The sequence below is a fragment of the Pieris brassicae genome, chromosome 11 (assembly GCF_905147105.1).
Source record: "Pieris brassicae chromosome 11, ilPieBrab1.1, whole genome shotgun sequence".
Lineage (NCBI taxonomy): Eukaryota > Metazoa > Arthropoda > Insecta > Lepidoptera > Pieridae > Pieris > Pieris brassicae.
The window spans coordinates 8,107,201-8,132,270 of NC_059675.1; the positions used below are offsets into that span (position 1 = coordinate 8,107,201).

Below are 25,070 nucleotides of genomic sequence, written 5' to 3' on the forward strand. Positions count from 1 at the left end.
AACTGTATCTGTGATTTGCAATTGTATTAGATGTCATTTAATATTGATATTGTGATAAGAATTATGATTATGATATTTAATTACATTTGTAATACTTATTTCATTTTAAGCCCCATAATCTCCTCTGTGTCATTGATGCGTGTTTAATTGGACATTTTTGGGAGTAGTAATTCAGGACGGCATTAGTTTTACAATCTACTACTGAAAGCGTCTAAGCTTTGAAATTTAGTAAAATACTGTGGTTGCAATAAGTCGTAAATAATAAATTCAAGTCGCACGAGTTTACAACGGGGAATTTACCAGGGAGTTGATTTGTGGAAACTGAAAATAGATCACCTATTATTGTCTTTTGTTAAAATAGCTTTTACACATTAAGAAAAACACTCTTTGAACGGATTCTATGTATTATTATTAAAACTTATAATATTTACATAATTCTAAATTTTAATTTTTTTACCGACGTTTCGCGTGCTTTTCAGCGTGCGTGGTCACGGTGACTGAAGACAAAAGAGATTAGCTACTTTCATTGGAGAAAGATTATAACTAGTCTGGCCATATACTGTTTGGTACATAAAAACTGTTTAATTATTTTGAATTGGAATTATTATACAAATTTCTTTCGATTTCACATATTTTTTCGTGTTCCTTATCCAATTACAATTTGCAATGGGGTGTTAATGAAAATAGGATTGCAGTGATCGTTTCGCACAAAGTGGGTATAGAGCCGTCGGTCATATTCCAGACAATTCAAAAGCTTGGCATCAATATCGTTCGTGTATATCGTACTATCAACAGATAGAACTACACTTAAGTCTGTCGAAAACCAAAAAGATCGGGGCGACCGCGTGCTTTTAAAACTACAAAGGCTGTTAATGCTGTTAAAGCCAGAAATCAGAATTCGTCGAAACCTTGGAAATAATTAGGAAGCAAAAAATCTTATCGCGAGAAATGAAGATGCCCGCTAGGACTCTATCGCGTATTATAAAAGAAAACCTGAAGCTCGGTGCTTATCGTCGATATACAGGACATGTCCTAAATCAATCTTTACAATAGAGAGTGGATCGATCAAAACTCCTTCTGTCGAAAAACACAGAAATATTCTCTCTACGGATGAAAAAAAATTCACGATTGAAGATCACTACAATAAGCAAAATGTTAAAGTGTACGCTTACAATATGGAATGGGGTGTTTAATAAAATAAGATTGCAGTGATCGCATTGCACAAAGTGGGTATGGAGCCGTCGGTCATATTCCAGACACTTCAAAAGCTGGGTATCAGCTGTATGTTCGTATATCTTACTACCAACAGATACAACAACACTTCGTCTGTCGAAGACCAGAAAAGATCGGGGCGACCGCGTGCTGTTACAACTAAAAAGTTTGTTAATGCTGTTAAACCCAGAATTCGTCGAAACCCCATTAGGAAGAAAAAACTCTTATCGCAATAAATGAAGATTCCCGCTAAGACTCTGTCGCGTATTATAAAAGAAAACCTGAAGCTTGGTGCTTATCGACGATATACAGGACATGCCCTAAACCAATCTTTACAAGTAAAGAGAATGGATCCATCAAAACGCCTTCTGTCGCGATACGCAGGTGAAAAGCACAGAAATATCCTCTTAACCGATGAAAAGATCATCATCCTGCGTCATTGATGGTTTGGTGGGCCGTGTCAAGGAGTCATAAAACTAATTTGTTAAAAAAGGAGTGAAAACTTCAGTCATAGTGTGTCAAGATACAGTCTTGGATCATGTTGTAAAACCTCTCAGTAATACACTTTTAAAAAAATACCATATACATGAAATTCTGCACCTGGACACAAGGCACGAACTACCCAAGCCTGGCTTGAAACCAACGTTCCGGACTTCATAAGAGCTGAAGGCTGGCCCTCACCTAGCCCAGACCTCAACTCTTTAGACTTAAAATTATGGTCAGTTTTAGAGGACATTGCCTGCTCTAAACAACACGGCGACATTGAGTCTCTTAAAAAATCTTTGACAAGCATTGGCGAAACAGTGCGGATTTGATTCGTGACCGAAGAGATTAAAGGCGTGTATATAAAATCTAAAGGTGGCCATTTCAAATAGAATGTTTTTTTTTAAATTTTGGCTGAGACTTTAATAAATATGTAGTTATATTTAAACAATTTGACATTACTTAATATAAAAAAATGCATTTTCATTTGTAGCAGAACTTATGGCTGGACTAAAAAAATCATATACTGATGGGTCTGAATGAAACAGATATGTTCTTTTTCGGAGTAATAACATTTAAAGTTTCAATCAACGTATTTCAGATAGATTACTGAGTATAATAAAACTGGAGATTTTAGAAATGAAAACCTGAAGACATATCAACACAGATATTTTATTTTTTCCAATAGCGCAAACGAAGTCGCAAGCATTAAGTAGTAATTCATTATATAATTTGTAGGAGCTTCGCGCGTTAACCCAATTTATTGTCGTATTCAACAAGTGTCCGGTACGAATGTCAGTTGTGTTTTTTATTGCACTCGTAAACCAGGTGGCGCTTTGGAATAATAATCGGACATTATTATTCAAGCCTATTTTAATATGCGATATTCATTAATAACTTGAGGACAATTCAAAAATATATACTTAAATATATAAAGGTTTTTATATAAAGAATTGTATGTTGACGACAACTTTATTGATATTTATTAAACTTCTAACTAAACTTCAAATATATATTAACATTGTTCGATACTGTCAATAGCCGTAATTTATTTGTTATATAATGCGATCTCAATTTCGTGTCCCACGCGAAGTTCCTAGAAGACGTTTAGAAGGACGTCCCGCAGCTTTTTCGCCCGAAGTGTCTAAATGTCTAAAGGTAAACCACCTCGAAGATACCATAACCTGAATTCCCATAGTACACTCCTTTTAAGGAAATTAACTGTCAAGGAAAACTGTCTAAGATATATAATACCGCAATAAGTAGTATATTTACATATGATCGGAAGGTCTCCCTAGTTCTTAAGGAGTATTTTATAAATTGTAATTGTCCGCAAGTGTCATTAAATATTTATCATTTGTCACTGTTAAGTGAAATTATTATTTTTTAATGATTAGCATTATTAGTTGAATATAAATACTTTATTATAAAATATGTGTAATGTAAATTAAAGATTATGTGGAATTTTACATATAAAACAAAATACCCTCAAAATTTTAACATCTAAGAAACGAACACCTAATAAGAGTTTGTGGTAAATTCTTGACACTGTAAAGTTTGCTGTTGAGTCTCGTGGATGCAGTGACTCTCGGCACGCCCGCTAAATAAATTCATTAGTTAAATCACCGTCGGCGGCGTTTTATGTCGGCAACATCAAAGGACAACTCAGCCGCCCTGCCGTGGGCGCGTTCGAGTTTTTACTCATGAAGGAAACTGTGTAAACAACAAACGAAGTTTAATCCATATTTATTATCTGTAAACTGGCATTGTTTTCTTACATATTACACAATGCGCATACAATAAATAAAATTAAACTTCTAAGCCTTAAAAGTGTTTCTTTAGAACTGCGTGTCCATAGGCTACGATTACTACAAGAATACTTAAGTAATTTTGACCTTAATAAATATATAACATATTTTATCTTGTAGCAATTATTTAAAATTGACTTATTTTAGATTTTACCGTGAGTTGTGACGATACGTAATTGCAGGCTGCAGCCTCCAACTCAAACTGCAAGTATTTCTAAAAGTTTCATTCAATGCTTTTGTTTTATTTATCAACCATGCCGTCTCAAAATTAGAGAAAGACGGATATATAACTTGTGTGGTCCTTTGACTGGATCTTCGTATTCTTTCGTTAAACTTCGGCTTTTTTCGTTGTGTTGAGATGCAACATAATCCAGCCAAAACATAATGGCGGCTCTACAAACATTCGTTTCGTATTCAGTGTTGCTCGGATCGCGCCGGACTCGACACGTGATAGTGGCGTTTAAATATAATCCTAAAACTGTATCGTTTCGTGTACACTATCTAGTTTCGTAGTGATATTATATTAGAGAAGTGTTGAATTTAGGTGTAAACGTGTGTGGTTATGTGGCGGCGAGTGATATGACATCTTGCACCGCCAGACGGACTCCGGCCGTCTTCATGAGGATACTGGCGACAAGTTTGGCCCCGAGATCATGGTGGCTCCCGATTCCGAGGCTACTTCGAATCCTCGGATAGCGGCTGTACACGAGAGTCCCTCTGCCGCTGAGGCGCGCCACAGCGCTGATTTATATATACGTACCAGCTGGGTTGACGCAGCTTTAGCCCTCTCTGAACTTGAAAAGGTGCAGTGTTCATTACTCTAATATGTCATTAAAGTTAGTCAAGTTAGTGTATTACACGTGCGATTGTTTTTCATCAAATGTCATACCGTTCCTAAGAACGCGGTAGTGCGTGGCTGTGGCGCCGACTAGTGGTAAGCGTGCGTACTATCAAGGCCGCGCGTATTTTATGGTTTAAAATGCAACGAGTTTAGTATTTTTCATCTTATATAATACATATACATACTTTATCATCTTAATTAACGTAGGTATTAAAACAGTAAACGATTCATTTGAGTAATAAAATGTACAGTTAAGAATTAATATATTAAATAATTTATACACAAGGCGGATTTATCAGTTAACAATCAGTAAACATTTGCATTAGATTTAATATAAGAATAATTAAAATGAAATAGTAATCTTCCGTATTTAAAATTATTATTAAAAAAATATGATCATTGGGATGTATAGTTTAGATAGCCAATATGTATATAAACTAAAAATCATTACAGTTGAAACCTTTATTTAAAGCTCTTTGCAATAACAATGTGAGGTTTCAATGCACGTTTCTACTATGTACATTTATTGTGGGAGACGGGTTCGAGGAAGGTAGCCTTTCCTAGAAGGCCACACGCGCTGTTGTGGTCGACACCCTTTCCTTGCCATGCGAAAAATGCTATGGCATTTCTAAGAAATAAAAGATATTCCTAATTAAGCATTAACGTTTACCTACCACAAACTTTTATTGCTTACCTATATCTCGGCTAGGTCTCAATCAGGTTTTTTAGTAAATTATAAACTGACTACAGTTAATACTCCTTTCTGCCAATCAAAATATTTTTCCATCATATTAATAAAGAAGGAATAACTTATGAAATCCGTAAATATATGATCCTACATAATATCTTCGTAACGTAAATGTTCTGTGATGAAGTAATTAAGACGCAGCGGGAAAGGCCTCGCACGCGCACCTTGATAGAGACATCAAAAACACGCAACACGAGACCCACGGGAGAAAGCAAACAAAATTGTGGTGCAATTATCCCACGCGTTGTATTTTATTGGGAATTATTATTTTGAATGTTAAACCGTGTAGTCTTACTTGGTATAGTTAACCCATTTTAAGCGATCATTAAATTCCTATGTCATCATTCTGATCACAGCGCTGTCTAAACGACATAAAATATGTTTATCAGACTCCCTTGTTAATCAATTAAAACAAAAGAATTCTTTGGAATTAACATTACCTGAGGGACCGCCGGGTAGAAATTAAGACATTTTGTGGTTTCCGAACGTACATCCCGCTCATGCTTATAGTTAAACTGCATATCTCCTTCTCTTTTACGTCTTATTTCTATCCCTCTTCCACTCGCTATTCCCACACATATTGCATCTTCTTCCAAACACTTCTTCTTTTCTGCTGTAAAGGACATTAAACTTTAACAATATATTATTATTTTTTTCGAAAATACGTGAATAAAATAGATATCATAATTAAAAAAGACCATTTAAATTGACTTTATTTTCAAATCATTTAAGCGACGCCATAATGTACGCACGCTACGGTGTAATACAAATAAACACTGCATTCTTAATCAATGTTAGCCGTGAAGTGATATCAGATTACCTTTTACTCCTTGAATAATTAAGCCGTTAACCACAACACGTGGCAAGTACTCAGATCATTGCACATTGTAATTTTTCCCCTTCATTGCCTTTTGCTTCCGTTTCAGTGATTTACCAGATGACGGCACAGGTCATATATCCTATATCATCAAAATAGTAATTAAATTTATAACACTTATCACGCTTCATCTTTTAAAATTACAGAAATATTTTTAACAGATTTGGTGGACAGGATATCCACAAAAGGCAAGGAGAGGCGTTTTCTTTACTATGCTATCTTAAATTATCGATAATAACCAACTTGCTACTTCAAGATATTTCCTAAATCCACAAAAAACATGTCAACGACGCACTTGTTTAAAACATAAAAGCAATATTTCGTCACGTTTATTCAAAGTAAAATGAGTGGGATAAAGACAAACATTCCTAAGCCTTGGTAGTTGGGAAATGTCACTAAAATAAGGCCCAGTTGGTAGACTGACTAAAAATATATATAAAATTAATAACTTGTAAAGTTGGAAAATGGATTTATAAGTATAGCCGTATCTATCGCTGATTTCTGTCTGGTACGCATCACAGAATATAAATGTGACCAATTGAGAAGATTATAATCTGTAATGATATTTGACAGTATGATAATACGCGGACGCGCTAAGAACGAAATAGTTATTAGTGTCAATTTTAAATTTAGTGATAAGTATACAACCTTTTAAGGTTTCGTAAGTAAAATTTAAAAGATATAGATATTTAGATACTTAAGCGATTAAAAGTATTAATTATGGAAACTTTTCTCAATATAACCACAAACCAATAAATTCCAGAGTATTTTTTTTCTTGGGGAGAGGAAGATGCTATGATTTAGTTTCCTCGGTTTAATAGAATAACATCTACAATTCTATAAAACTTATACTTTAATATAAACCAATAAATGTTATTCGTCACCGTGTATTAGTTTTTAATGATTACTCGATTGACAATTATTATCAAATCATCATATGTATGTATCAGTAGTTATTAAACGAATAATTAAAATCAAAGAGAGATAACATTCATCTGAAGTAACCGACATTAATGACATGTTTTCTAACTGTCGCTGTTTCCTGCGTGATAATTGATAACCCATTTAATAATCGAATTATAGTAAGATTTCACACTGAATATACCCAATGTATTTAGCGCGAAGTATCTTATACCCCAGTGAGAAATATTTACTGCAGTTTTTGGATACTACCACCACTATCTAGAACCAGCTGCCCACTGAAGTATTACCGAACCAATTCGACTTAGAGTACTTCACGAAAAGAGCTCTGGCATTCAGAGTGTCCATGGGCAGTGTCACTTAACATAAGATGAGCCTCGTGTTTTGCCCCCTGTTCTATAAAAAAAGGTCACCCACGAATGTATGAAAACAATCGCCGGAAGCGATCTTATCAGTCCAGTTAGAGTTTAGTTCTTTACCAGTGTTGTCTTAATACCTTGACTATCTGAGGAAGCGGCGTGAGAACATAGTGGTGTTATCTGCAGGAAGTACGTAGACGCAGGCGCAATACGGTTCCTGTCTTAAATATTAATCCTATACTTGCGTCAATTTATAAGCATTAGAAACGTGATAATGTTTTATTTGTATATGAATTAAATTTTATATTGTCTGTAATAAATATATATATTCTTATCACTACCTTATGTTCATATAAATTATAATTAATGAAGTGTGCGTTTTAATTGTAATACTTTTGAATATTGACGGAAAATTGAAAAGTACGATTGCGTTTTAATTTTTAGTTGCGTTGCGTTACCAATCATTATTTTTTAGGTATAAGTTTGCCATAAGAATATTAGTACACTCTACGTTTAACATGTGCATGAATGAAGGCCAATAGTCGGTGTATTGGTGCGATTGTACTCGGTCCACGTGAGTTGAGCTCGGCGCGGGCGCATTCCGTGCGTGACGTCACGCCCACCCAGTAAGCCTACACGAACCAGAATCGTTTTATACCTTTAAGCTAATATTCCTTAAATTTCTTAAAGTAAACTACGATAGTCATAATCAGGATTCCGGCCGTATTTTTCAAATAGTTACCACAAAATGTAAGCCACTGTTCAAGATTGAAAGTTTATTGTTATGTTAGAAAGTTCTGATAATGTTACAATGTACAAACGTATTTGGAGTCGTGAAAGAATTGAACTTGGTTTGTAAGATCTGGAAATTTTTGTAGTGAAGAAAGGTTATCACAGGTACATAGATATGAGTTTTCGTTATTTTTATATTTGGAATATTATTTATAAACACTGCACTCGCGGTCTTTCTGCCAGTACGTAAAAGCTTCCCAGCCTCATTGCTATAGGGCTATAATAGATATATATCTATAAGGCTTTTCTTTATAAGGTTTCCCTATAAAACAGGTGCGTTGTTAGCAATCTGATTGCAAGCTGTATTTATCACAAATATATATTCTATCTGCTTCGATGCTCTTAACATTAAATTTAATAAACGATGTCTGTATATAATTTCCCTTAGTATCGTGAATCGTGATCTAAGGAACTGTGTGGCGCCATGGACTGGCGGCCGCCCGCGCCTCTCATTAATCACAATCAACTCAGAAATTATTTCGACGTTTAAAACCTCTACTTCAGGGCTTATCTCATGCCAAAGCGTTCCAGGAAAAGACATATGTACTGTTTTGCTTCATATAACTGTAATTTTTGGCTACTTGCTGGCAAGAAAGATTAATTTTGCTCTTCATATTATTTTCATTAGCTCGTCGTCGCACGCTCTAGGTATACGATGCTTATTTAAATTATATTAAGTATGTCTTATTAATAACATATCCAATCAAAAGACATTAAAATATACTTTATTTGCAGGGCAATATCGAAGGAGGGAGGTCGTCGCTGTGGATACGGGCGTGGTTGCAGGAGCAGCTATTTATTTTGGGTTGTTTCCTCCAAGGCGACGCGGGGAAAGTATTATTCGTCGCAACACTAGTCCTTTCCACGTTTTGTGTCGGTCTCAAGTCAGCACAAATTCACACAAGAGTCGACCAACTCTGGGTTCAAGGTACGCTAAATTTACTCATATGCTACTGAGGTTCTATCGTGACAATCTAAAAGTCGTAAAAGTAAATCATGATAAACACTATGCCACATTGTGCATCTCTTAGAATACCAATGCACCGGTGGCAGCCGCTTACATAGAGCCGCTTCCGTCCCGTGTGAACGTGCCCTGAATATCCTTTAGACTACACAACGCGCCGCAATATAGAGCCCCTTTTACTGCAAATATAGCTAATCATAATAATCACATATTGACTTGGAACACACTAGTGTACTTAACTGACTAATTACACCATTTATATACCCAAATTGTTGCCAGTATGTACCTATAATTGTACTGTAACATCCTGATCGGGGTGATTGATACGCGTTGCGCAGGATGTAGAGGAAGTCATAATGGTATTATAAAGTCCCTATTTAGGAGACAATGCGTGCCGACGCTCATTCAAATATTAATAACGCAATATAAACCTATTTTGTTTTGTATTTAGAATTTAAAGTTATGATTAATTAATATCTTAATTACATCGTTGTCTCATAAATCATTCATCATAAATGTGTATGTTACATCAGATATAGCAGTTTACGACTTGAAAGTTTAACTATTTTATTTACTTCATAAGATTTTATTGATAATTTATTGCAACGCCTGCAAATTGCACGCTGGGAGGTCCATTGTCAACTCGTAAAATAAAAGATATTACAACTAGTTTCACCAGAACCAGTAGTTCGTGTCTAATTTGTTATCTGGTTGGTATTATGTAAATGTTGGTTTAGCCCAGAAATATCGAGTTCATTCAGATATTAGAGGAATATTTATCGGCAGCTGCCTTAACGTTACTGATTAAAGTAAATTTCAGACAAGTATTTACAATATCCTTCGGTATAATTTGATTTGTAATGTCTTGTGATTGTTCTCTACCGTTGCCGAGCTCCGGATATTATCTAAGAGAGGACCTACATCCTATGCGGGTAGTGTGATCAAAAACCGGTCAGGAGAAAGTAAATTCTTGCTTGTCATACGACCCGTATTACAAATTTAGATTCGATTGTAAAAAAAATCGAAGAATAAACATAATTTATAAATTTGCGAACCCGTGTAAGTACGGTGATAAATACGTATTAAAATAGACAGTAATGTAATGTATGTAAAGAAATAATTTATGAAAAAGGAAGTCAACAAATTTATTGGTGCACCTGCCCTGCCCAGGCTCCAACAGAGTATATACTGTGTATGTCTCGTCATTAACACACGTGATACATTTCAAGTCAGACTTACTTACAAATTTTTGATAAAGATTTTTTTTAACTAAACGTGAATTCTGTATAATATCTACTTAATAATATTAATTCGTGGTATTTAAATACTACCTATCTATCAGATAAGACTGTAAAAATAAATTTATAATATGACTTTCGTATTTCTACAGCTATAGCAGTGCTGCATTAGAAAAGTAATTACTTTAAATAAAGAACGCATAACATTCCTGGCTACTGTCCAAATCCAATATTCCAATCTAACGGCATCACACAATCTTAACACAACACAAGACTCCGTTAAACAATGCCGGCCTAAGTCACCTAACAACTTAATTAGGTGGCCCGCGGCCGCCCATAAATATCCCTAAGTAAAATTACGACCGATAAAAGTAAAAAATGTAAAACATCTATTGAGTAACAAAAAAGAAGTGGTTTGATTGTCCGGCTCGCTTTGTATCAAGACGTCGTGCTGTGCAGCGAACGGTTCTGCGTTTACATTTATTTCTCGGGCCCCTTCAAAATTGAGATGTCTTCTCTCGGCGATGAAGTAAAAACCATGACGAAGTTCATCTTATACTGGTTAGGAATCGTTCAGTATGTTTTGAACTCCACGGGCATTTTAAAACTTTGTACCTGAGTTTCCATTTCAGCATTCCTAAAAATTGGTAATGGCCTGCTTGTTACGCATTTTTATGACGTGTGACAGTTGATAAGGCTTCTCAGCTATTACAGTATAACTTAAAACATAGTTTCATTAGATATGCACTAATCTATAGAAGGCTTCTGAAGAAAACGTTTAACTATACTTGATATACCTATACTTGATATTGCACACTCTAGCTTTTACGAAATTTTCCTAGTTCATTGACATTTCTAGTCAGGGTATGCTCCCATACTGTTGTAATATTCTGTTTCCTCGCGGCCGTCACCAAAGGACTATGTTGATTCCGCCATCCATCTGTTGTCTACGCGGGCTAATTTGCATAGAGGGCTCTTGAGGGGTTGCGGGGTGTGCGGGGCGGACCACACGGGCTCGTACTGAACACGCGGGTGGTCACAACCACATGCGCGTGGACGTATAACTCGCCCCGCGCTCGCGCCGCACACCCCTCACGCTAAGACGTCATTCATTGCGATCGTCCACAGTCCACACTGATCACTGGCTACCGCGGAGTAGAAATGTTGTCATTATCTGCGCGCACATTGAGAACGCTATAAAAAGGCCAAACATTAACATTATCTTTATCGAAAATACATTGTAAGTTGTCGGAGAATGGTTAAATTTAAATCGTAATGGCCGCTGTCCCTTCTCGACAGGGATTTAAAGATGAGATCGTCCTTACTTTTTATACTTTTCACTGGCAGCTGATGCCTTTAGTTCGTGTGTTAGAACATTTCATAGTCACTTTATGGCATATTATTTCGGGATTGCATTTTCTATAATTATTAATTAATCCATACAAGGAATAGACAAGCGTCACAGATTAAGCAGTAAAGTTGGCGTCGTAAATTGCGCTCACGACTTTGGTAGGTGTTAAAATAGAGGCGCCCTGTGCGGCCGCACCACACTCAATACCATTCCTCGTTTTATGATAATCCCTAATATCCGGCACGAGTGCGGTCTATGTTTTAGTGCTACCATTTTAATATTATCAGCTTATACGATTAGTAAATTAAGTGGGTTTTATTTTCACGTATTCGAATATCTAAAACGTTTCAAATTTCAAAATTTAATTAGTGGCCATGAATACTTAATATATCTACACTTCATCCATTAACAGCAAATATATTTTCTTTTTAACCGCAGAAAATAATTAAGGGTTCTTGTGGTTCAAAAATTCCGGTGCTGAAAATGCATCCTTTTTCTGCCGTCTAAATTTTATTAAATTATTTCACTTCCATTCACTAAATAGAAAAAAAGTGTTGGCACGTCAATCACATCTTGTATAGTAGTTTTTTTATAGCTAATTTACATATAAAGTGTTCTGCGAATCATCATGGCATTAGCATTAGTACGGCTTGACACTGACAAGATATTAATTTTGAAATAAGGCAAGAGAACAAATTATTAATTTACAACGCCTGTTAGCGTATTTATTTATTTACCTTTTCCACAAGAATTAAATTTTAATAATAAAAAGACAACTTATTATAAACTTACCAAATACCAATTGTATTGTAATGTTTTTTCCTTTAAAAAATTCGTTCAAGCTTTTTGTTTGTTATTCGTGACCGTCTTAGATGAAATGTGTGTCGAAATTAACTCGTTATTTTTTGCATTAGCAAAAAATACATAAGGTGTTAATTGGGTAGAATGTACCTGACAACTTTGATACCTTCGCTGCGATTAACATTTGACCGACTAAAAAACTAATTTACTGCATCATTTGCACCTTGTGTCGTCCATCACGAAGATCATATCGGTTTTATGCAGACGGACTTCAAATGCAAGAGAATGCAAAGGCTTACTTACTTTTGTATTAAAATCGGCAATGTACATGTAATTAATTTAGATGTAAAGTTTTCGTTCTAAATCAGGGAGTACTAAATTAATTTCTCATGGTATTTTTAATTAAGTCTTGACATAAGCGCAGGGAGTGTCACCGTTTCGATAAATCACTTGAAATGTGTTAACAGGGATCCGCCCTCCCACAAATGTGTCGACACTCTAATCTAGGGGGCTAAAATTAGATGCAGAGTTCAATAGACAATACACTACTTAGTTTAAAATATTACAAAGTTTTCTGAAAGCTCTCGTTTCAATGAACTTCTATTCATTCCTATTTTTATTTCATTAATTTTTGTTTTTTATTTCCTCATTAGAAGCGTATTCACTTGTTGGAGATATATTTTTCATCAGTAATTTGTTCGTTATACAAAATGTTACGACGTCTTTTTTGCAAATTTTTGTGTCTTATAATTATTGTAAGTTAAAAACTACGTAGATGCACCCATAAAAATCATACTTTCAACATCTAGAGGCAAATCGGGAAATTAGTTTGTATGGAGAAAATGCACGATTTCCTGTCAATGCGTGAGTATTATGCTTAAATTACATTTTTTTATATGAAATGTAGGACGTTGTTGACAAATAGTCTTTATAGCAGAGACGTAATCAAAAAGTAATATAAAATAAAGTCATTACCTTACTTATTAACCAACGATTTACATGGTATATTCAGGTAAAATAAACATATTTTATGATGCTTAATTATATTTCGCATAAGGTTTCTGTTTATCGTACATTAAGAACACCTGTCGTGATACTAAGGCTGATATACGTATAGAACCCGTTAAACTTTAAACACTGTTGAAAATAGGGCACATATGTGATCCCTATGCTGAGACGCTTATTTTTTAATATGTTGCTGCCTTCTAAATAGATTTTTATTTAGTGACCCGCCTATTTGTTTGCCTCGGGTCCCATAAATAAGATATTTTATTTTCACTAAGTGACTATATACTTTGTTTAATCAACTCCATATTATAGCTTATTTTTTATATTTTAAGATAAGACTTATTGTGGCATTGACCATTAGCTTTATAAGTTTGGAATCGTTTAAAAAAATATTTGAGTCTATACCTATTTCCACATACAGAATTCGATAATGTCAAGTAAATGAATGGACAGTGTTTGGTTTAACTTCGGTTTCCTAGAAGCTTCCACCATGAATGTCTTTTACGAGGTCAATGACGTAATGAGTCAAACTTTGTTGTCTCACGCCGACGACCGACCCTATCATCACGCAATAAAACATTTTACAACGACATTGACTCCTATTATTACCATTTTATGTCGAAATCAAATGGTGTTATATGCTACATACAAATAGAAAACGATTACCTTTGGTAGAGACAAGATTAATGTTTAGAATTTTATAATTGCTATTTATTTATACCATGCACATGGAGAAAACAGACTGCATCTGTTTTCCTGGTATCTTTATAGCCTTATCAAACCGAAACAATCCTTGTTTTGCCAGGAATTAACATAAGACCGTATACTCAAAGACTATATATATTATAGGTAAATTGTATTTAGAATTCATATATAACTTTTTTTTTATAGAGGGTGGCCGATTAGAGTCGGAACTAAAATATACAGCTCAGGCATTGGGCGAAGCAGATTCCTCTACGCATCAGCTGATTATTCAGACAGCCAAAGATCCAGACGTGTCGTTATTACATCCTGGAGCTTTACTTGAACACTTAAAGGTAAATTGATTTCCATATGTACTTAGTTTAAAATGTCTTTACCCAGTATTAAGTATTTAGTAAAAATGGTTCTGCTAATGAAACTAATACCTTTAAAGATTATAAAATTCATAAATTTTTGTTTAAGTGTAATCTTTTATTATTTACTATTGATAGTGTCATCAATACAACTACATCAGTCGCACGCTAAAGCCCAACACTCCTAAAATTAAATTAAAAAAATGCATAGGTACCAAACAAATTGAATACGATTTTAAACTCTATCTATATGTTAATGGTTGAACAGATAGTGCACGCCGCAACTCGAGTGACGGTGCATATGTATGAGATCGAATGGCGGCTCAAGGACCTGTGCTACAGCCCCAGCATCCCGGACTTCGAGGGGTACCATCACATCGAATCAATCATCGACAACGTCATTCCATGCGCCATTATAACGCCCCTCGACTGCTTCTGGGAGGGGTCCAAGTTGCTGGGACCAGATTACCCAATTTTTGTACCGTAAGTACAGCTGTTTTGTTTGTGTTTTCATATGTTAAACTAGTATACTACTAGTCAATATTAATAAAACCTAGTACATAACAAAAATAATAATTTATAAAATATATTCAAAATGTTTTAACTCCTAATGATTACAGTCACCTGAAGCACAACAAATTACAATGGACACATTTAAACCCTCTCGAAGTGATAGAAGAAGTGAAGAAGTTAAAGTTCCAATTTCCCTTGAGCACGATGGAAGCTTACATGAAGCGAGCTGGCATAACGTCCGCCTACATGAAGAAGCCGTGTCTGGATCCCACCGACCCTCACTGCCCAGCCACAGCTCCCAACAAAAAGTCTGGACACGTAAGTTCAATTATTTTTAGATGGATTTTTGGTATGAAATCATTAACCATCACAGTAGTAGGTCTACCATAGAACATAGACTGATATGTTTAAGGAAATTAAAACGTAATTCATTATACGAAAATTTCTACTCAACACAAAATCGCACGTTGACAACCAATTATCATGATACCTTAATTGCGAAACGGAGATAGAGATTATAGAGGCATTTAAAAAATATGAAAACACTTAAACGCTCCTAAGAAACACCTCTTGTTAACGATGTTCTTGACAACATAATCTTTACGCAACGGTGCTAATTCTCGGAACATTTCGCCGCACACTGTACCTAAATTGTGACCGTACTTTTTTGTCCCTGTCATTAGCCCAACGTTCGACCGTATATTACAGCTTCCTTGTTTGGTGGCTGTATGATTGAGACGTATACCATTCATTTGTTACGGTTGCGTGAGACCCACATTAGAGGCCACATTATTCCCGATTCTCTTTATGAGTTAAATTTTACGACATTTTTACAGCCGCATAAATAAAGCCGTAGCGTGGACAAATATATCGAACACACGTATCGATTATATACACTCTAGTAAAATATTTCTGGAAACGGGAATAAAGATAAAAGCGGCCGCGCGGCAGATGTTGCGTCGACTACCTGTCCTGCGACCCGCCTTCGAGAAAGTTATGTTTTGGCGTAAATGAATCTACATCATGAATTTTACGTTAAATTTCCCAATAATAAGACGATGTTAGTGGAATAAGGAGAGAATTAATACGAAACATTGTTTGTTGGGATGTATCGTTCTGAAGACGGTTTAATGAAGATAGATATAGTCGAAGCTGGTTTGAGTAGGTGCATTTTTGTGCATCAGCTAAGGCGTCGCCACCCACGTTCGGCGAAGGTCTCGGGCATGGGACGAGCCAGCATTGTTTGTGCGTCCCAGAGTTATACGGGTGCATTGTACACCAATACTCTGCTACGGCACACTCACAATGACACTATTATATCAATAATACAAACGAATTCTTTGGAATCGTAAATTTTGTGTTTCGCTTTGTAAATTGAAACGTTAGGTACCTGCTATTTCGTTACCTGTAAGCACGTAATTTCTTCGTATTTTCATTTATGTTTATTAGGAGTATAAATATTATTTTCTCGTATGGGAGTTAAATTATTAGTAACGCTTTTTTTCTTTACCGTTATCCAAAGTAATTAGATTATTTATTGTGATTTTCAATACTTAGACTATTTTGCACACACACTGCAAGTGTAATAGATGTTCAATATTTTTCATAACAGGCGTGACACTCCATTGTGATTTGATTAGGTTTCAAATTTAAATACACAGATACTTTTTAAATCACAAAATGTTTTTCACAAAAACTTTTTAATAAGCTTTTGTTGAATAGATTCCAGATGTCGCAGCCGAGCTATCGCACGGTTGTTACGGATTCGCGGCATCGTACATGCACTGGCCGGAACAATTGATAGTCGGTGGTGCGACCAGAAATTCAACATCAGCCTTACGAAGCGCCAAAGCTCTACAGACCGTAGTACAGTTGATGGGCGAACGAGAAATGTACGAATACTGGGCGGATCATTACAAAGTACATCAAATCGGCTGGAATCAAGAGAAGGCCGCCGCTGTTCTTGATGCGTGGCAGAGGAAGTTCTCAGCGGTAAGATATCTGTTTCAAAATGTAAGAATGCTTCTTTTGAAGACTGTCCTAAAAATATACTGTATGACCATGGTGAATTGAAGTCATGGTGACTTAAATTTGTTTTCTTCGGTAACTTATTTATTTCGATATTTTACGAATTTTATTAAATTGTTTTACAGGAGGTCAGAAAAACAACGACATCAGGACAAGTATCAGCGGCTTACAGCTTTTATCCGTTCTCGACTTCAACCCTGAATGACATTCTTGGCAAATTCTCAGAAGTTTCTTTAAGAAACATTGTTTTGGGATACATGTTTATGGTAGGCATTTTATCATACAACTGAGACAATGCTTTGTTCATTGCTGTTTTTTTTTTTAATTTTATGCCTGTTTTCATTTATCAAGCCATCTAGAGTTTATGAAATAATTGACTACATATTAACAATAATTCCATAGATAAAATGAAGTATGAACATCGCTTTCGCCAAAAATAACTAATACATAATAAAAAATTGCTCATTTCTTTTGTATAATTCATACCAGAGCGATTACCTTTTTGTTCATTTATCTTTTACTTTCTAGTTGATGTATGTGGCTGTGACGCTGATACAATGGCGAGACCCCATTCGATCACAGGCTGGTGTCGGTATAGCAGGAGTGTTACTACTATCAATTACTATTGCAGCGGGCTTAGGATTTTGCGCTTTGTTAGGTAAATATTTTTTTTATTTTACATAATTCTTATCCGCCTGATTAGACAAGTTATTTCTAAGACATTCTCACAACTAATTAACGTTAGTAAAATTTAATCGCATTCCTGGCTTAACCGCAACGCACATGAGTTCGGGTCGAAAACTGTTAAGGGTTGAAAAATCATCCCTCAGAGTTAAAATCATTAGGAATTTTATCATAAAATAAGTTTGCAAGCAGCTTTAACGTATGAATCATTATTTAAAAATGATTTACTATAATTTATTAGTGAAACATAAATCAACTTAAATGTGATGTTTCTCTTTGTAGGAATACCTTTCAATGCTTCGAGTACACAAATTGTGCCTTTCCTAGCACTAGGCTTAGGAGTACAAGACATGTTCCTATTAACCCATACATACGTAGAACAATCTGGAGATGTTCCTAGAGAAGAAAGGACCGGTTTAGTACTAAAGAAGAGTGGTTTGAGCGTCCTTTTGGCATCCCTGTGCAATGTGATGGCATTTTTGGCTGCGGCTCTCTTACCAATTCCAGCGTTCAGAGTATTTTGCTTACAGGTAAGTTGTATCTTTTGCGTGCTCTCCAAAGGCAATAAAAAGAAAACTATGACCTAGGTCTTAAAATAAAGCCGCAAATAATATGCAATTTAAGTCGCCCACGGCCTCGATCACTTCAGAGAACTAAGAAAAATGACCATATCAACTACTTCTATAAAATATTAGACGAGGAAGTGTGTTCTACAATGGAATATTTTTAGGTTAGGTGCCACAGTATAGAACAATTTTGAATATATTCATTAATGACCATTCTTTTCAGGCTGCCATACTCCTCCTATTCACCTTGGGATCCATGCTTTTGGTATTTCCTGCTATGATATCACTTGACTTGAGAAGAAGATCAGCTGCTAGAGCAGACTTATTATGTTGCTTATTACCTGAAAGTCCACTGCCGAGAAAGAAACTTCCAGAACGTAAGGGGAGAAACGGAAGAAACGAAAAGGTATTGTATAAATGTTTGTGTCATTAACTAAATGTCCATTAAATGTATGAAGTTTAATTGAGGACTTACAATAATATAAATATCAGTTCATATCCCAAATGAAACACATTAAATATGTAAAGAATAGACTTATTTTCTTATTTTTTCAATATTCTAGCTCAAAAGGCACTCTTTAAAAAAATGGATTGATGTTGATGTGGTATTATAGAATAATTTAATAAATCTACATTTTATTTTCCAGAATAGGGCCGATATCTCGCATCAACCATTGGATCCTGAGGTTACAGAAGAGGCAAAGAGATGCTGTCTCAGCATTTCACTCACCAAATGGACCAAAAATCACTACGCCCCGTTCATCATGAGACCTTCGGTTAAAGTGACTTCAATGCTAGCCCTAATAGCTGTGATTCTAGTTAGTGTATGGGGAGCTACAAAAGTAAAGGATGGATTAGATTTGACCGACATTGTACCTGAGAACACCGATGAACACGAATTTTTGTCGCGACAAGAGAAATATTTCGGATTTTACAACATGTACGCGGTCACACAAGGAGACTTCGAATATCCCACCAATCAGAAGTTGCTTTACGAATATCACGAACAATTTGTTAGAATACCGAATATAATAAAAAACGACAATGGTGGCCTTCCGAAGTTCTGGCTGACTCTCTTCCGCGAGTGGCTTTTGGACTTACAAACGGCATTTGATAAAGAAGTCGCTAACGGCTGCATCACCCAAGAATATTGGTGCAAGAATGCGAGTGACGAAGGCATATTGGCGTACAAGCTGATGGTACAAACCGGGCACGTCGACAATCCCATTGATAAATCGTTGATAAATTCTGGTCATCGCTTGGTTGATAAAGATGACATTATCAACCCAAAAGCCTTTTACAACTATTTGTCTGCTTGGGCCACGAATGATGCGTTGGCATATGGCGCATCTCAAGGCAACTTAAAACCCCAACCTCAGAGATGGATACATTCGCCCGAGGACGTGCATTTGGAAATTAAGAAGTCTTCTCCTTTGATATACACTCAACTACCCTTTTACTTGTCTGGATTGAGCGATACGGATAGTATTACAACTCTGATTACATCTGTGAGAGAGTTGTGTTTGAAGTATGAAGCTAAGGGATTGCCCAACTTTCCTTCCGGAATACCGTTCTTGTTTTGGGAGCAGTACCTGTATTTGCGGACATCGCTTTTATTGGCTCTTGCTTGCGCATTGGCTGCTGTATTTATCGTAAGTAGTACCAATCATTATTATTTGTGAAGCACTAACAACTTAGTGTGAATTTTTTATATAAATGTCTTTATAAGAGGATAACATGAGTTATCTTGATAATAACTTCTATTATGTGCGATAAGCTATAAGCACAGGTTCTATGAGACATTAAGACCTATCTTTCATCTTTATTCTTGATACCTAAGAGAATGTACTTTTCTCAGCCTCATACAAAATATTACTGAGAACAACCATTTATCTTCTCAGTCTAGGCCTGCTGTGTTGAGAAGAGAGACCTTAAAAAAATTAATAGCCGTGTTTTTAAATTACAACTTTATTACAGTGCGTGATGATAGTGGTGTTAAACGCGTGGGCGGCACTGCTAGTGACGGTATCTTTGGGTGCGTTGGTACTGCAGCTGGTGGGAGCAATGTCTTTGCTTGGAGTGAAGCTCTCTGCGATGCCCGCAGTACTTCTGGTCCTAGCTATTGGCAGGGGGGTGCACTTTACACTACATTTGTGTCTGGTAAGTTCCTATACAATGTTGAAAAAAACCTAGAAAAATATATTGTTTTGGTTTGATAGGCAAAAATGCAGAAATGTGTCAGCATTCTTTAACTTCAAATACTTCAGGTAAAGAATTTGATGGTTATGGTGATGAGACATTTAAAATATCTCTTTCTCTTAGTCTTTGAATTTGTTGTAAAACTGTATATTGTTGTTACGTCTAGAGTTCCTTAACTGACTTTCTGATTTCTAATTGAACTATGATATTAAATAAACAAGTAAGTTATTAGCTTCATGGGTTCTTTTTTCCTACGGTCTTAATTCCCCTTACCGCATTCGCTCATGAATGTACGTTCACTCTTATTTTTTGGCAAACTGACCGAACTAAAATGGCTTAAACTAATTATCAAACATTTATTTATAGGGTTTCGTTACGTCGATCGGTTGTAAACGACGTCGGGCCAGCTTGGCTTTAGAAAGTGTATTAGCACCGGTAGTACATGGCGCTGTGGCTGCAGCCCTGGCCGCTTCAATGCTTGCTGCCAGTGACTTTGGATTCGTAGCCAGGCTGTTTTTAAGACTCTTGCTAGCCATGGTCGTATTGGGCTTGGTGGATGGACTTCTCTTTTTCCCAATCATTCTATCCATACTGGGACCAGCTGCTGAGGCGAGTTACTTCCACATTTGTAAATCTTTCATATTTTTCTTACTTATGACTGAAGTTTGTGTTCATGATATTTATAATTATTCTATGTAACTACTGTACTGTACTGTAAGGATGCTGTAACGCAATACATAAATTTTTACTGTTCGAAAAAAAATTCGCAAAAATTGTGTCTAATGATATTTAATATATAGATACTGTATAAAAATATTTAGAATGATTGGATTATTAGAAATATTTAACCCGACTATGTTTTTTGACGTTTACCTACTACTTTCTAAATGAAGTGTACAGTTTTCAAGTATGGTACGTGATTTTGATATTTTATTAAAGGTCCGTCCACTGGAGCATCCAGAACGTCTTTCGACCCCGTCACCAAAATGCTCTCCTGTACATCCTCGCAAGTTCAGCTCAAGCTCAAGTGGCGGTGACAAATCCAGCAGAACCAAATCGGCCCCGAGGCCTTCAGCTCCATCTCTTACCACCATCACTGAAGAGCCTTCGAGTTGGCACAGTTCGGCACATTCAGTGCAGTCATCAATGCAGTCGATAGTCGTACAGCCAGAAGTGGTGGTTGAAACCACAACATACAACGGAAGCGATTCAGCATCCGGCCGGTCTACTCCGACTTCCAAGTCCTCTCATGCTGGATCTATTACGACGAAGGTAAGCATTAAAATAAGAATATAATATAACCTACATTCTATTCTTATCAGAAATTAAATGTTCTAAGATTCTCATTTAGAATATTGGTTTTTTAATTTAGTTTGAATATTTGGTACGTATTCTAATTGTTACATCCGATTTAATATTTAGAAGACGTTTGGTCCAACAGCTACATAATTATATTTTTGATAGTTAAATTTATCTTATCTTTTGCAGGTAACTGCAACAGCCAACATAAAAGTTGAAGTTGTGACACCGAGCGATAGAAAATCTAGAAGATCTTACCACTACTATGATCGTCGTAGAGACCGGGACGACGATAGAGACAGAGATAGAGATCGGGATCGCGAGAGGGATAGAGATAGAGATCGCGACCGAGACAGAGACAGAGAGAGGGAGAGAGATAGGGATCGTTCACGTGAACGAGATAGGCGGGATAGATATAGGGATGAGAGAGATCATCGCGCCTCTCCTAGAGAAAATGGAAGGGATTCTGGGCACGAGAGCGATTCATCGAGACATTGAGTTTAGAATTAGAATCTAAAGTGAACTGTGTGTTATCGGACTTATGCGGAACTAATTAACCTACAGTTATTTATTCCATGTTAACGGCATCTTTACCTGAAGTAATAGATATTTACCCTTATGACAATAGTAAAGAAAGTTAAATTTTATCACATAAGTTAAGATGACTACTTGACACGCTTGAATATGTAATATATCGAAAAAATCACGTCGATAATTGAGATATAAAACCCGCCTGACGCCGAATTGTGTGAAAATGTTAAGTTTGGCCATTTTGTTAAGTATAGCAAGGAATTCTCCTCCTTAATGCAACATAAGTGCAGGCTATATAGCTCTATTAAATTCAGACATGTTTTACAGGAAACTAATTCTCACATATGTCAAAACTCATGGCTATTTGAGAGATAAGAGAATCAGAAACCGCCTAAGATCAGAGATAAAGTCTAAGGGAGTGCGAATTAGTCTCCCGTATGTCAAAATCCAGTATACGTTTGACATACGGGAGTAATACTTAGCATTAAGTCTCGACTCTTAATCTTAGAGTTAATACGGATTGGCTTTTCTATCTGTGAAAATCCAAAGATGACAGTGCTAGTTCTCAAATAATAAAAATCTCGAATGTCACGGTTAAACTTCTCTTGGTATGCGCCAATAACTAGTTTCAGAATCTCATTTTGATGATCTGTGGGATTTCCAATCATTCCAAAACAAGACTAGTTGAATAACACTTTCAGCTATTATTTGAATAAGGTCACATTACCACCTATCTAACGATATCTTCTATTCTGTCCATACAAGAAAGAATGGGTTGCGATGTTTAAGAAGGAATTACAGCAACTTGAATTTTATAAAGCCAGCGGCTACCATCAAAAGTAATTCTATAACTCTTTGTCCTAACAGTTTTATAATATAAACTCCAGGTGGGTTATACCAAATAATTGCTTAAAATTGTGTTCCTATTGAAACATTTCCAATATCAATCGTTTATATGCGTCTTAAGACTGCTAATTATTTATCATATTATTTATTCTGTCTATAATTAATTACACCACAAATCTGTGAATCAGATGTATTGTACAAATTACTTAAGTTTGTATAGTTAAGGTAATATTTATGAGATTACTAAGATTATTTAGCTGTATTGTGATCTTAGCTCACGTGTACGTTAAAGACTGCGTTAGAGATCGTTAGAGCGTACAAGATTCATCGAATTGACAAAAACATTGAATATATCTCAGATGGAGCCGAATTTTAAAGAATTGTATTAGAACACTTATTGGATACAGAATGCCCTACATTATCTCGTCCTATAGAGCCTGTTTCAAGATTAGCCTCCGTGGAGCTTGAATTATTATTCTTTTCCAACTATAAACTTTAAATAATGGACAAGGTAAAATATTGCTTAATTTTGTACGTGAGGTGTATCAGTTGACGGGGATTTAAAATAGAACCCTCAGTCAGTGAAATAATATTTTTTTAAAATAAATTTGGAACCTCATGTTTGGTGATAAACGGGATAGATTTCGTGAATTCGATGACACTTGTACTAACCCCAGAGTGTTAACCATTATTAATTAAGCAGCGTATTGGTTTACTTATTTATTGGAAGTACGTACTTAATTTTACAGCAAGTATAAATCACTAATATAATCTGTTAATAAATAAGTTTATTTCAACATTTAAAGGATTTATTATATTTTTCGTCAACCGCGAATGGGATTAGGTTTTCCAACAAATCTTGAATACGCTGCTGTTAACAAAGTTCTTGTAGCAATGACTGCTAGTATTTTGCATATAGAACCCGGACATAATAATTGAATTGATATTAAGGTTGATGTAGATCTGAATGAACGTCGCGTTGTGACCAAGTGCAGAAGTACTTATTAGGTATATTAATTTATCTTTATTGTAACTTAGTCGTGTAAATATAGTTTAAGTATACATTGTAACGCACAAATGTAATTATTAACTGGGCAGAATGTTTACAACAGTTTTAAAAAATATACATTAGGTTTTACATTTTTCGATCGTATGCTGATGGAGAAACTATTTTTATATTCAAATTGTCTCACGCTTTCAATATTTTTGAAGTTTATATTTATGAGAGAAGTACCATTTTTGTAACACAAATATTAATGATTATAAATTGTTATATAATGTATTGGGAAAATAAATATTTTATATACATACTTTTTAGTTTTTTTACGTTTACATGTCTAATAGATTAGACTAGACTTCTAGATTGCAACTAGAAAACGTTCCAAAATGCGCAATGAGCTTAAATTCTTTTTTTTTTCTTATTAGATTAATGTTACCTAACATTAAACATTTAAATTAAATTTCTTTCACTCTTATATTGTCTAATTTCCGACCATAATTTATAGGTATTTTACCTCTCAACTGAAAGCAAATCGCCTTTCATACCTTCCTCTATAGAAAATTTAAGCCGGAAAAATTTAGCGGCAATAACGTTGTGGCATTTCTTAGAAATCAGGAGCGCGGGAATCAATAAAGGACTTCCTGGCGGCGTGCCCACGCATGTGCGTGGCAAACTGTTAGTGTAAAGCCTATGCTTCCTCTAAATTTTCAGCAATATTTTATAAATCTGAATATCTTCCATCAACATTCATTGGACCGTTCTTATCGACCGCAGGCGGGAGCGTTTTCAAGGGTCGCTTAATGATGTTACCCGGCGTAATCGTATCGTATTAGCCTTCGCCTCTGACCATCAACCCTATGCATGATCATATAAACCTCAATAATAAGGCTGCGTTATTGGGCGTATGATTCGCGCGCAGCGTCACTGCGGCTGGGCGGGGCGGGGG

At 35.7% G+C, this 25,070-nt stretch overlaps 1 protein-coding gene and 1 long non-coding RNA gene across 3 annotated transcripts; one reads left to right on the forward strand and one right to left on the reverse strand.

Annotated features, from left to right (window-relative positions):
- Window positions 1-3,103: 3,103 nt before the first annotated feature.
- Window positions 3,104-5,849, reverse strand: LOC123715980. 2 transcript variants are annotated; one of them, XR_006754500.1, is made up of 3 exons: window positions 5,533-5,849; window positions 3,658-3,896; window positions 3,104-3,408 (listed from the first exon to the last, which is right to left on the reverse strand). It is a non-coding gene; the product is annotated as an uncharacterized LOC123715980 (long non-coding RNA). The 2 variants fall into 2 exon arrangements; XR_006754499.1 differs by lacking the exons at window positions 3,104-3,408; window positions 3,658-3,896 and adding an exon at window positions 4,792-4,972.
- LOC123715979 (protein patched) lies at window positions 3,933-24,434 on the forward strand. Its single transcript, XM_045671387.1, has 15 exons — window positions 3,933-4,306; window positions 8,777-8,969; window positions 14,295-14,440; window positions 14,727-14,941; window positions 15,079-15,289; window positions 16,694-16,963; window positions 17,125-17,265; window positions 17,528-17,657; window positions 17,966-18,213; window positions 18,473-18,655; window positions 18,897-19,901; window positions 20,227-20,409; window positions 20,815-21,057; window positions 21,388-21,720; window positions 21,937-24,434. Exons 1-15 carry the CDS (start codon window positions 4,157-4,159, stop codon window positions 22,243-22,245), a joined length of 3,960 nt encoding a protein of 1,319 aa, XP_045527343.1. The 5' UTR covers window positions 3,933-4,156; the 3' UTR covers window positions 22,246-24,434.
- The last annotated feature ends 636 nt before the right edge of the window (window positions 24,435-25,070 follow it).

Bases quoted from the DNA above. Each gene is read 5' to 3' on its own strand.
- LOC123715979 (XM_045671387.1), top strand. From the start codon at position 4,157: ATGGTGGCTCCCGATTCCGAGGCTACTTCGAATCCTCGGATAGCGGCT. The intron at 17,658-17,965 runs GTAAATATTTTT...TTCTCTTTGTAG, and splicing joins AGGATTTTGCGCTTTGTTAG to GAATACCTTTCAATGCTTCG. The intron at 20,410-20,814 runs GTAAGTTCCTAT...ATTTATTTATAG, and splicing joins TTACACTACATTTGTGTCTG to GGTTTCGTTACGTCGATCGG.